The 12,856-nt window shown below is 41.1% G+C and overlaps 1 protein-coding gene across 7 annotated transcripts in view; it reads left to right on the top strand.

Moving 5' to 3' along the window:
- The window catches only part of TMEM131L (transmembrane 131 like), an 83,784-nt gene that overhangs the window by 25,498 nt on the left and 45,430 nt on the right, over nucleotides 1-12,856 (top strand). For all 7 annotated transcript variants that reach the window (XM_072861246.1, XM_072861242.1, XM_072861245.1 and 4 more), the window contains exons 4-6: nucleotides 10,407-10,478; nucleotides 11,414-11,537; nucleotides 12,609-12,725. In XM_072861246.1, the coding sequence (XP_072717347.1) occupies nucleotides 10,407-10,478; nucleotides 11,414-11,537; nucleotides 12,609-12,725 (313 nt within the window). The remainder of the gene's footprint in view (nucleotides 1-10,406; nucleotides 10,479-11,413; nucleotides 11,538-12,608; nucleotides 12,726-12,856) is intronic.

Here is a 12,856-nt window from a genome sequence, read left to right as displayed (position 1 = left end):
AAGTACCTTGAAGAAGAGTGTAGCCTTGCTCCTTCTTTTAATTTCTTCTTTGCATCATATTTTCGCAGTCATATAATACGGCTTGTAAAAATGCTGTTTAATGACATGAAAAATTAGGTCATCTGAGAAAGCTAGTGTATGTAGTTTAAATTCTGGGTAGCTTGCACATGCTTTGGAAAGTCTTGTATGAAGTTTCATCTGTTAGAGAAGAGCATTAAGTCTTTAATAAGTCTGGCAATCAATAGCAGTGATAGTTTTTCTCCTTACAAAACTGAAACATAGCACTGAGAAAGCTGGTCTTGGTGTGTACTCAAATGATAGGTAAAAGGATTTTGAAAGAGATGCATGTATTTAAATTTTTGAGAGGGACTTCCCCAGTGTCTTAGCAGTCTGTAAACTAATTTACTGCCTAACATGTCTAAACTGTATATTGTAGTGTTTGCTTTTCCACAGTAGTAGCATTCGAAGCTATCTGCTAAAGTACCGTGTAGATAACTTGTACGATTTTTCCATATTGAACCCATTTTGGTTGTCCGTCTTCGTATGTTGGCTAAACAAGGAATGGTATTGGATGTTTGTAAGTAAATTATTATGCTTAAAGGTGATGCTCAGAGATTATACTTTGTTTTTAAAGATTTGGGCTGAAACTCACAAAAGAGAAGAAATGCAAAGTCCAGGCTGATGTTTTCCACTCTTGTCTCGAACTTGGATTTTGCAGCTTTAGGAAATGTGAACTTACTGACTTTTCCATGGCTTCTTTGCAGGGCAGGTAGTATCAGCTGCATTGTCTAGACCAAAGGGAATAAATTAAAAGCAGAATTTTTTTTTTAAGTCCCAAGTCTGAGTTTTCTTGTATTTGCTTAGTTTCCTTTTTAGTTAATACTCATTTTTTTTCTGTTTCAGGGGAAAAAAAGGGGAAGGGGATTTTTGGTTCTCAAGAGGTTCAGTAGAAAGGTTTCCTATGGGCCTAGATCTACCATGCAAATCTGTCCCTTAGCTGTCCTGCAGCCCTGTACTCTCTTTATAAAAAGAAACGAAAAGGCTTGGATTAATGCAGAAGCAGCAAAAGGCAGCTCCTGTAGGAAGATTACCACTCTTAATTGCTGGAGGAAGATTATCACTCTTAATTACTAAGCGGGTCAAGCTTATCAGTGACCACAGAGCTCTTTCATGCGTTTTGCTGAACTGTTCTAACTTAAAATGGTTTCTGTCAAGATGGAAATTTTTGGCTGCGGCTGTAAATAGAAAAAGGAAATGGTTGGGTGCAATGATATTTGACAAGCCTGTAACTTCCTATTGCTGTGAGCTTTGCAGCCCCACTGTGCTTCCTGTCGGTGCCTCCCCCTTCTCTCGAGGCAGGAGCCGGATCCCTGAGCCCGAGAAATGCTGCATTGCCCCAGCCTGCGAAAGTGAAACCTGTGAAGGAGGGGTGCTGCTGAACTGACACAAATTGGCCCTTTGCTCTTCAGCCTAGGGAGATTTTCTGAGTAAAATTTTGGGCGCTTGATGGATTTTTATTTTAACTGGTAAAACCGGAATTGCAGTCGATGCATTAAAAAGGCAAGGGCCGTTCTCACTTGGATCTCTTCCTTCTGTGCTGCTCGCTGTCCTGGAGACACTCTGCAGGAACAGAAAACAAGTTCATCGTTATTTTTAGGGAATTAATCTAGTTGAGGCAGGTGTGATAGAATCGGTATTTGTTTCTTCTGGAATATCTGTCTCTTCCTTTGTTAGGTTCCTAATTACATTAGTACAAGACTGCTTAAAAACAGCCCTTGCCACTCAAATCTTCTGCCATGGTTTCGCCATTGCAAGGACAGAATTAAATACTTTACTGCCTAGTAAATAAAAATAAGTGTGCTCTCCTTAGGTCCAAGGCAGGTGGGTTTGTGGTCTATCTTCTGCCTTTCTTAAGGTTCTTTTATCCTACCTCTTTCAGAGGGCCACGCTGTGAAATTTGACTGCTTTCAGTAAAATGCTTTGAAAACAGTGGTAGGGCACGGCCATTTAGATGTCATGGTATTTCAGCGCAAGGCTTGCACTTAGTGCTTTGCTTTTAGCCGGAGAAGGCAGCGTGCTGACACGGTGGAAGCCTTTTCTCTCGGTACTTCTCCATGCGCTCTTTCTTTCTCTGGGCTTCGTGTTTTCAGAATGTCTGAAAGAGGCTATGAGCAGCACATTTCCACTTGAAAGTGTTTCATTTTCAGTTCAGAGACTCTGGGGCAGGAGCTTGGATAAACAGCGTGGTCTTTCAGAGGTGTGGAGTCTCGTAGCTCCTCTTGAAGTGATTTTGAGTTGTGAGAGTTGAGCAGCCTTCTTCAAAAAGCAGCCATTTATTTACATGGATAAAGTAGGGGGCATTCAGGTTTGACTGCCTTTCTTAATGCTTGTTAAGTAAGATAGGCAAAAGTTAACAGCTCAGAAATGATTTGTGGTCTTAGCGTTAGTTTTTGAAGACAAACCTGGGTTATGCAGGCAGTTTAAAGGGTTTTGGGTTGGTTTTTTTTTGGAGTATTTGGCAACTACAAGGTAAGCAAATTACTCGAAAAAAGTGAATTTGGCTAAAAAGCTTTGAGGTTTAAAAAGGAAAAAAAAAAGCGTGAGCTGCCTTCTGTGCCTTTGGGATTTGTGTGTTTATTTTGCATACTCATGGGCTAGAAGCATTCTTTAAAAAGACATGAAATGCAGTATTTTCTCATAACCCCAGAAGTCCAGGACCTGGTAATTCAAGATAAAACTTAAGAATGCCAAGGCTCCTGATGGAGCCAAAAGTGTTTGCTGTATTAGGCAAGTGACTCTTTTAATTTGTTTTGGGAAGAACAAACAAACAAAAGTAAACTTTATAGTTTCTGTGATTTTTAACAGTTTAATAGAAGATTGCTGACTTCTTAAAAAAGTTAAATTATAAAGAAGCTTGGAAAAAAGAAAGGCAAACTAAAGGTTTTATTTCAGAGCAGTTATCATTGTCTTAAGTACTTAGACATCGGCTTATGAAATATTGCAAAATGAACAGGCAATTATTATGCGAAGCAAAAAGTAAAATGAAGGTGGATGTTCTGCTTGCCAGGATATTTGGGATTTGCTGGCAGTGGTAGAGATGCTTCAGAGGAAAAATGTTTGATGTGCATTTTGAACTAGTGGGCCCCATACATTCATCCAAAACAAATAACTTAGATATTTCTCAGCCTAGCTGAAACAAGACTCCTTTTTTTTGTGTCCACAAGTAGTTGCAGGTTCAGCTTAGGCCACATGGGTGCCTGATTTGCATGCCCAATTCACTGATAGCTCACTTATTGTTCTCCCAGGTCTATGCTTCGGGGTTTCTAGGGGTTTTATATACCTTTATGATTTTTAAAATTTCTGCCTTTTTTTCCCCCCCCTGCTCAAACAGACTGTCTGTCTAAGATGCCTAAAAAATACAGGGTCCCCCTGGGCTGTCTCTGGAGAGCATTGGTTGTTGCTTGAAATCTGGGTGGCTGAAGGATTTCGAAAGAAGAGGTTTCAGAAAACAATTTCAAATGAACTCAAGTAATTGTGAACTAACTTCTTAATTTAGTACAGATTTCAGTTATTTCAGAAGTTGAAGACTGATTTATGGGAGGGAATAATTCCGTTCTGCTGTTAAACACGCTTTATTGTGCTGTTGCTGCTGCTAAACTACAAACCACAGGCACATCTGGAAAAGAAAGCCTTTGCTTTTCACCAGGATGCTTGCTATAGCGCTTCATGCCTCACTGCTCATCATCTCTGCTAGATTTCTTCGAGTCTTATTCTGATTTTTATTCTGGTCAGCTTTTAACTTCTTTCAAGGAGACTGTTTGGGTGTGAGGGTAGGGAGAAAAGCCCATTTTTTTTATCTGCGTCCTTCCATTTACATCCCGTTGAGAAATGCAACTTTATAAGTGCTATACTGTGAGATACTGTGAGTTTGATCATTGCAATTTTGTTGTAGTTTTGTAATAAATAAAACTGAAGCACTGCTGGCTTAGGTAACTATTCTGCGAAGGGTTTGTATGAATGTTATTGCAGAATTTTATAGAAAGACGGAGCACAGGCAGCAAGAGGAGAGAAGGGTACCCAGGAAGACAACTAATGGCAGTGGAAACACCAGGGCTAGAGGAGAGGAGCTGAGGAGGCTGCTCTCAGTTGCTGAAGGAGAGCAAGAAAAAGATTGCTAGACCTGTCTGGCCCCTTAAATCATGACCTTGGAGATAAATCATGGGAATTGTTTTTAGAGAGGTTTTCTTGTCCATTTCACTGGTTTATTTGGGTTTAGCTCCCCTTTCCTATTTTCCTGTAGCCAAAACATGCAAAATAGCAGGCATGCATGCATACATATTATTTCATGGGTAACACTGTTTTGGCCTTTCCTGCTTTCCGCAGTTTAGGGTTCGATCCCTGATATACGTAGCATAGTTCAGAGAAAAAGACTACCACCCGTCTTCCAGAAGCAGCACAGCTCTCTGGTAAAGCATGTAAGTGAATTCCTAACGATGGGTTGCCAATCCCCAAGCATTCAGAAGCAGCGAGTCAGGCCTCCCCCTCTTCCCTAAACAAGGCAGTGCTAAAAATACCAGAGTTTTTGCCTTCTAGGTTTCCAGTGTTTAAAATTCACATTTTCGTTTTTACCTGCTAGATGGGTTTTTTCTTAAAAAAAAAAAAAAAAAAATCCACAGACCGGTTCATATATTATCACCCGAGTCTTATGTAGGTATGGGGCTTCAGGAGAAGTCGTGGAAGCTTCCAGAGCCAAGGTGACAGGGCTGAGGCCATGGGGAGCTGTGCTTCTCCAGGTGCTGCACATATAGTTTGCCCGTGAGCTGTATTGTTGCAAGGTAAACTTACTTTCTGATGACTCTTTCTGCTTCTAGGAAAAAAATTAAGTTTGCTTACAAAAAAATCATAATTTAATAATGTTCCTGTTTGTGTTTTTGGCAGAGTTGCCTTGATGGTAAAGAAAAGTTTTAATTTTGGATTTCCAAACAATGTTGTCACCTCTTTTAAAGCTACTACTGTCTGTCTTCCAGGAGCTGCAGTTAAGCCTTCGTAACTACTGCTTGGTGCTTTTGCTACCTTTAGTAAATGGGAGGTTGAGAGAAGAGAGGGACTGGGTGATGTGACAAACCAAAGCTTTGTATCAGCTCTGCAGAAGACTTTGGTTCAGCTGCTGCTGCGATCTGTTTCTATTTCTGTGTTAATTTCCTCTTAATTAACAACTTTCATATGTCAAAATAATTTCTTTGCATCAGCTGTAATCAGAACTATTAAAAGTATTTGGGTTTGGTTGTTTCCGTACATGTGAATCTCAGTCTCTTAGTCTGCGTTTTGTTTATCAGGTGTAGTCTAGAGGAATTAATTTAAATTAGTCAGTAAATTTTTTTAATTTTATTTCTCTGTTTCAGTTTACGCATAAAAATTGTGCTTTCCTGTGCAATACATACATGCTTTTGTATCTCAAAACCTCATCTTGTGGGCTCATTAATATTCCTGCACTGAATGTCCAAAGTGCCAAAATGCCAAACATAAGCCAAATTTTACTTTTATCAATATACTGAAAAATAAAACAGTACTGCCTAAGCAGATTCACTCAAAAAAGACTTCTTGTACATTAAAGAATCCAGTCCTTGTTGCCTGCTGCTTCCAAGAAAACCCTGCAACCATAAAGAAAAAGGCCTGACAATAAAATGCCTTCCCCCAACTTGCTTTTTCTTCATCTGCTGTCAACAAAGGACACAAAAAGGAAGGATGAAGAAAGGGCACCAAGTAGCAATTACGATTATTCTCAACTACAGATGTTGCTGTATGAATCATCAGATAACATGCATCCTGAGAGAATCTAAAGTAGTCAATTAAGGTAAAGAAATAAAGATACAAGGAAGACTTGAAGGAGCTAATAGAAGAAAAAGGGATGCTGGGATAAACTTCCTTCCAGGAAACTTCTTTACTTCTGCTCAGATGCAGCTTATTCTGCAGATTGCTGAGTGTTTTATATATATAATTAGATGGATTAACTCAGTTTTGAAGTTTTGTTTAAAAAAAAAAAAAAGGCACAACAAACCCAAAAAACACCAACACAAAACTCATCAATTTATTCAGAGTCGATTTGGCCTTTTGTTTGGATTTTTTAGAAATACTTGTGATTTTGGCTAGTGAAGTATGAATAATACTGTTATGAAGAAAGATCTTTTTCTTTTGCATTTGGGGGAAATAAAAGGGTCTTTGCTTATTTGGAACAAATGTTTGTGTATAGTATACATTGCATATAAATATTAGGTTTTGGGGCTGTAAATAAATATATAAAAATCCCACTGACCTGGTGGTTTACCTGTTTTTACTGATTATATCGGAGAGTAACAACTGAAAGAAGCGAGGGCAAACCAATTTCAGCCATGTATTTAACAGCACACTCAGCATGGTTTAGCGAGCATCCCTGTATTAGCATCCCCTTTTGTTAGTCCCACATCAACAGGACACCAGAATGTTCTTTCCTGGAGCAGGAAATGTTGTAAAAGGCTGGAACGTCTCCGTGTTCCTCTGATGCCCTTTTCCCTGCAGATAAGCACCTCTGGGGCTTCCCCGTGGAGGGCGTATCATAGCTTAAGATTTTACAGCTCGTGCTCCTTTTAAAAAACAAGAAGCAGCAGCCCAAACCAAACCTGCTGCTCTGGGGTGACGCATTTCTCCGCTTGCACAGGCGCTCGGGGGTTCTTGCGTTCCTCCGTCCTGGTCTGCTCCCCCAGTGTCACCCCTCTTCCTCACCCCTCCGGCCCCTGTTTGTGTGCTCCCCATCCACCTTTCTCCTCGGCAAGCATCCCCCGGTGCCGGGAGCAGTGCGTCCGCTCAGGATTTGCCCCTCTCTGCTGGATGTTTTGTGTGAATCCAGGTGATGAGCTGGAGCTGTGGGTCTCTTGGGCTCATCCTCTCCTTCCCCCCCAGAGCCTGCCCTCCATCTTCCCCCTGCCCTGGGTGACCGTGTGGAGCCCTTCCTTGCCTCCCCAATGTTTCATCTCTTCTTCTTCTTTCTTTCTGGAGATGGATGGTTCAGGGCCTCAGCGTTTTAAATATATAGTGAGGATGGAGAGGAGGAAGGGTATTGGATTGTTAGGCTGGAAAGTGATAATGGGGCCAGTTAAACTAGTTTCTTGATACAGAGGCAATTGCTACTAAGCGTTCAAAGTAGTTGCCAGGAATTGCCTTCCCCTCGTCTATTTCTTTCTCCCATCTCCCTCCTGTTCTGTTCACTTGTGCTTATAAGTGTCCCCTGAAATGTTGGAATTGACCTGCTGTATCAAAATTTATCATGCAAAAGTCGGTGTTCAACTGGTCTGCGTGAAAAAACAGAGATGCCATTTAGTGTGGAGGCCGGCTTTGTTAGATGGCGTGCTTCATGTGATGTTAGCTGATTTTAAAAGCAATTACAGAGTAGTTGGAAACCAGGCTTTTTCTGTTACGAAGAGGACTGTTTCTTCACTTTTGTTGTTGCAAGACTTCCATTCTTAGGCTGATATTTGTGTGTCTTTCCCAGGCCTGTAGCATTCTCATGAAACAGCCCGTGTACTTTTTTGGACGTCATCTACAGCCAAAAGAAAAATTTTGGGTATAATCTGAGGTGAATCTATTAGTGAGATGATGTTTTAAACAAACAAAAAGAAGTCCAAAAAGTAAATGTTTTGTTTTAAAAAGTGTCTTCAACTTTTAAATGTCTTTAAAAATTGCCTTTGGCATTTATTTCCATGTCAGATCCCCTGCAGAGATCTGAAGGTGTTGAATTGTGTTTGGAGCAGGGGTGCAGAAGGGTGTTCTGCCAGCTGGCTTTAAGAGACTTGTGGTAACGCATTGGAGAATTACATTTCTAATGTGGATGGGCCTGACCCTTTCTCTCTACAGTGGTGGGCTTTAAACTGCATCCTGGTTGTTCAGCTGTGATGGGCAGAATGATCCCTTCCCCATTCCTGCTATTCTAACCTGTCGTCTTCTCCCTTGGGGGGGGGACGGACCCCAAACAGTGGCGGATTTCTCTTTCCACTAGTCCTGCCGTTGAATAAACTCAGCTGTCAAGTTATTTTTTGGCACTGCTTTGGAGCCGCTGATAAGCGGTGCAGGCGCCCTGGAGCTGGCCGCCAGGCAGAGTTATGAGCACAGCGCCGTAGGAATGTGGCTGTTCTGCTTTTGGGGCCAGGCTGGGGCTTGGAGCAATTCGGCAGCTTTTGTGGGGTGCAGAGCAGAAGCTGGATGTCTCGTAGCCACAGGCCTGTTCCTGGGGCCTCTGGGGAGCAGTGTGCAGGGATGCTCTGAAATTACCTCCATGCTCAGGAGTCAGCTCAGAGTTTGTTTGCTGAGACTTGGCTTCAGCCATCCCAGGTCCAGGCTGCCTTCTCCAGAAGGAATGGGACGGCAGCCCTGGGATCCCTGCTGCTGCTGTTGCTCTCACAGGGCTTTTCCCATTTTCTGACTAGTGGAGGTTTGGCTCTGATTGTTGTCTGAACAATAACACAGTGCATTTTTAAGAACCAGTGCTACAGCATGCCCTTGTTCACCCAAACCGAATGAAATGCAATCTCTGACATCCACAGCTGCATTTGCACCCAGTGCATTGGGTGCCTATTGCAGAGGGCGAGGGTTGAGAGGAAAAGAGCTGACGCTGCTGGAGCTCCCCAGAAGGAAGATTAGTAAGTCTTGGAGAGCTGCTGCCAATTACACGAATTGGCGCAGAGGAGCACTCGGCTTCTTGCCCTTCTCAGCAAAGGTTTTTCTGGTGGGAAAAGGTGTTTCAGCAGTACTTGTAAGATGCTAGAAACTTAAGCGGTGATGGGGTTCAAGGTGATCTCTAGTGCATAAACCACTGGCTTAACTTTTATTTTGCTATATATGTGTGTGCATATAAAAAAAAGATCTGAGGACCCTTAAGAAATGTTCCTTCCCCCAAATGTCTGGGGCTTTTACTGTAGTACTAATTTTAATTTGTGTGTGTTTACAACAGTACTCAGGCTTTCCTTCTGGGTACATCTCAGGCTGACTTTTGGAAGGGGAAGAAGGTGCTGGTTGCTGCGGTGTTTCTAGGAATGGAGCAAGAGTTGGCTGGGGCAGAGACAAGGTGGTTGGAAGGAGAGTGTCATTCACCCAGACTTTGTAGTTCTGCATCATCTGTTCTTTCATTATTTTCTAGCGGCTCCCCAGAAACACTACCTGGATATATTGCATTGCTCCTGCTACAACAGCAAGGGAGTTTGCTCCCTTGTATGAGAAATGTCTTCATAAAAGTTGTGGGTTTTCATAATAATAAACCTGACTTTTCCTGACTGGTAATAAATTATGATGTCTCTATTGGTTTGGAATATAACAACAGAATTATGTAGGTACTTTAATATATTAAAAGCGTAATGTTACAGAACTACTTTTTTAAATTGGGGACCAATTAACTGTAGTACCACACATTATGCAAAGCAGCTGGAGAACTAATGAGACCACAGTCTGTTCCTCCCTTCTCAGACTCATCCTTCCTAGGATGCTTATTAGCATCATCCAGTAAAGATGAAACTGGTTCTGGCTATGCAGTATGCAGACTGCTTCTGGGGGAGTTTTTAACAGCATAGCACTGGGTACGTAGATGTAATGAACAAGTGCTGGGCTTGTTTTTTACCACTGTGGTTGTTGGGACTTGTGGAGGACAAGTTTTAATTGAGAAGGCGGTGAAGATATCCTGGGATTTCTGTCTATGTTACAGGGCATCAACTCATGTTGAAATAAGCTAAAAATGTGCTAGAGCTGATGGGAACTTTATTGTGAATTTTCCTAGGGCAAAGGAAAGATGATGATGTGCGTGTTTCACATTATTTCTTACTCTCTTTTGCATATAAGAAATGAGTTGGCTGAGTTGGCTTTTGCATTAAAGCCACAGCTAGGCAGGCACTTCTTTTGATGTCGGCTTTTGCCCTGTTTACTCCTCTACCTTCGCATCTCTCAGGTGTGCTCGTACCAGTGCGTGTGTGAATGTCGAATTGACGAGACTGGGGATCTGCTCCATGCTGACGTAATTTGCATTCCCCTGGACTCTTTTAAGTTGTTTTCCCTCTGTAGTTCACTGCACAGCCCCATAAATAGGTGTATCAGCATGACTGAGGGGATATGTGCAAGGAAGGGAGGTTGTCCAAGGCAGCATTGCCTCTAAAATGGGATACTTCTCAAACTGCACTTTTATTGGCATGAGCTTTCCAACATGTGCTGTTGTATGGAAACCTTCTTAAAAGGTCAGTCTTACGGCAGCCAGAGGAACGTATGAAAAGATTTGGAAATAGAGTGTGTTTAGAATATAAAGAGTCAGAGCCTGTAACGCATCTTCCTTCCCTGCGATGTGTAGCATCGTGCCCACTAAATATTAATTGTGGTTTCTTTTCCCTTTTTTCCAGCTTCTCAGCAAAGATGCCTCCAAATGGGAAGGCCTTGCATTTTCACCCGTCAGTTCTGCATTTTGGAATGCAGTGAGTATCTTACATGATTGTTATTTTGAGTAATAATGAAGCGGGGAGGAACAACTATACTGGGCTGCATTTGGGTAAAGAGCATTAGCTGAGATGATGCCATCCTCTGAAAAAAAGAGAAATAGTAAAGTAATTGCCACAGTTGGAACTGTGTTTCTTGCCTTGCAATACTTTGTGAATGAAAATAAACTTAGTTCTAGGAAGGAGGAAAAGGGGATAGGGAACTGTAACACATTCTGGGTACGTTTCAGGTGATTCTGCATGGATGTCAAATCAGTTCGTCATGCTGGTTATTCATGTCTTGAAAAATTGCCTTCCTAGTGGAGGGGGAGCTTGTTGCTTCCTTTAACTTCTGAAAATAAAATCTAGAAAGTCCCAGGCAAAACATACTGGTAGAATACTTGAGAGGTTTGGTTTTTTTTTTTTTAGTTCTCCTCTAAGAAAACTTTAAAAATTATTCTTAAATGACAATCAGCTTCTGGTCTATCAGTAACTGAAAAGAAACACGATCCCCTTGTGAGTTAAAGGAATGTTTCAGAGGATGCACAGAATGAATGTATAAGATGCTGGGTTTTAGGATGTATTAGCTAAGGCAAAAGCTGTAAGAGAATAGTTGCTTTAACTGGTAAAACAAGACTTTGGTTATTTAAACTTTTTTATTGGAAACTTTGTGCCTCGTAAGGGTTGTTTTTTTCTTAAACTCCGGGTGACTCAAATGAGTTTTGGCTAAGTGCACCTCTCACATCCCAATGTTACTTACTTGTCTTTGTATACTAAAGGGCAAAATTTGTTTGGCATGTTTCCAAAGAATAGTTACAACTAGGAAATTGTTGCATATGAACATGTTTTAGAGTGATTTGTGTTTGTTGCTTTTTTGTGCATTGCCTGTGCTTATAAAGTGAATAATTTCTTTCTCTTTTTTCCACCCCCTTTAGATTACTGGGGTTACCCAGAGCTAAAATGCTGCATGCCTACAACCCTAGTAGAGATAGAGAAGTTGTAGTGAATTCAGTGTTTACAGCTACTAGACAGTTTCATGTGTCTCCTGCTCATAGCTGGGTAAGTGTTGATGTACTTTTGGAAACTATGTAATGGCCAAGTGCCAAGCCTTCGTGCTTCCTTTGGCCTAAGCCTTTCATTCTGTGTTTTCTCTTCGTGCTTTTTTGTAGGACCTCCAACTTTTTTTCTGTTTTGCTAGCTTTTGTTTTGCTTAAACTGGTAAGGGAGAAGACATCCAAAACCTACAATAGAAAATGTGTTCTACAGTAACGGAGAAAGAGAAGAATTTTTCAGTGTTAAAGAGGCTGTTTAAATCTCATTCTGCTCTATGCAACATTATGCAGTAATCCACAGGCATGTGGGTGTTTTACAGCCTTGAATTTTCAGTCTTTTGAATGGTCTTGCATATTCCTCAAAAAAAACTGCAGTGAAATGTTTTATGCATTTTGTATTGCAATTATGAGCATAATTGCCTTATGATCTAAGACCATTATTTTAACTATGAATTTTTTTAATTATGTATAACAATAAAATGCATGTTAAGAATGAATTGCTGTGTTCTCAGTTTGATGAAGCCCAGATTTTATCCTCTGCTGATATGCAAAGGGTTTTTATTATGCTTTCATCTGGTTTGTCTTTTTACTATGGCTGAATGGGTATTACTGTGCAGACATAAACATCATTGTTCTTTCAGTGAGACCTATTTGGTTACTAATTGTGTTGCCCAAATTCAGCTTTGACTCATTTGACTATATATCACAGGGGGCATTGATTCACTTTGTAATAGGTATCTATATGCAGGGAAGCATTTTTGTGCACTCTGTTGAGGTTGTTGGTGCTGCATGACTAACTTCTCATGCAAAAAGGAGTCTTGACTGACGAGGCCCGAGCTAGCCATAATACGGTGAAACTCCAGCCATAATAACGGCAAGTTGCTGCGTGGTCTCAGTTCTTCTCCATAGTAAGAGTCGAGAGTTGTGGACAGATGAAACTTCTCTGGGCTGAGATTCTGCTTAGTGGGATCTACAGATAGAGGTGTACATGTGGAAATGTCTGTTGGGCCGTGCGACTGAATGGTGGTTGTCGTGATCACTGGCACTGAGCAAGCAAGCTTCTTTGTGGTCTCTGCAGGTGATTCCAGCGATGGGAAAAATTTCTTTCAGAGTACTCTTCCTGCCAACAGAAGAAGGCAGTATTGAAAGCTCATTATTTATAAATACCTCATCTCATGGAGTACTTTCGTATCAGGTAACTACTCTTATTTTTAGCTTGAGTTTTGGATTTACTTGTGTTTTAAAAAGTGGTTTTCATACATTTTGAACTTACAGTTCAAAGTCCATTCAGTTCAAAAGCTCAATACATTTTCAAAGTTCATTGAA

This window comes from Ciconia boyciana, chromosome 5, assembly GCF_034638445.1.
Source record: "Ciconia boyciana chromosome 5, ASM3463844v1, whole genome shotgun sequence".
Classification (NCBI taxonomy): domain Eukaryota; kingdom Metazoa; phylum Chordata; class Aves; order Ciconiiformes; family Ciconiidae; genus Ciconia; species Ciconia boyciana.
Note: the sequence above shows the minus strand (reverse complement) of the source record. Positions and strands in the feature narration are given on the sequence as shown.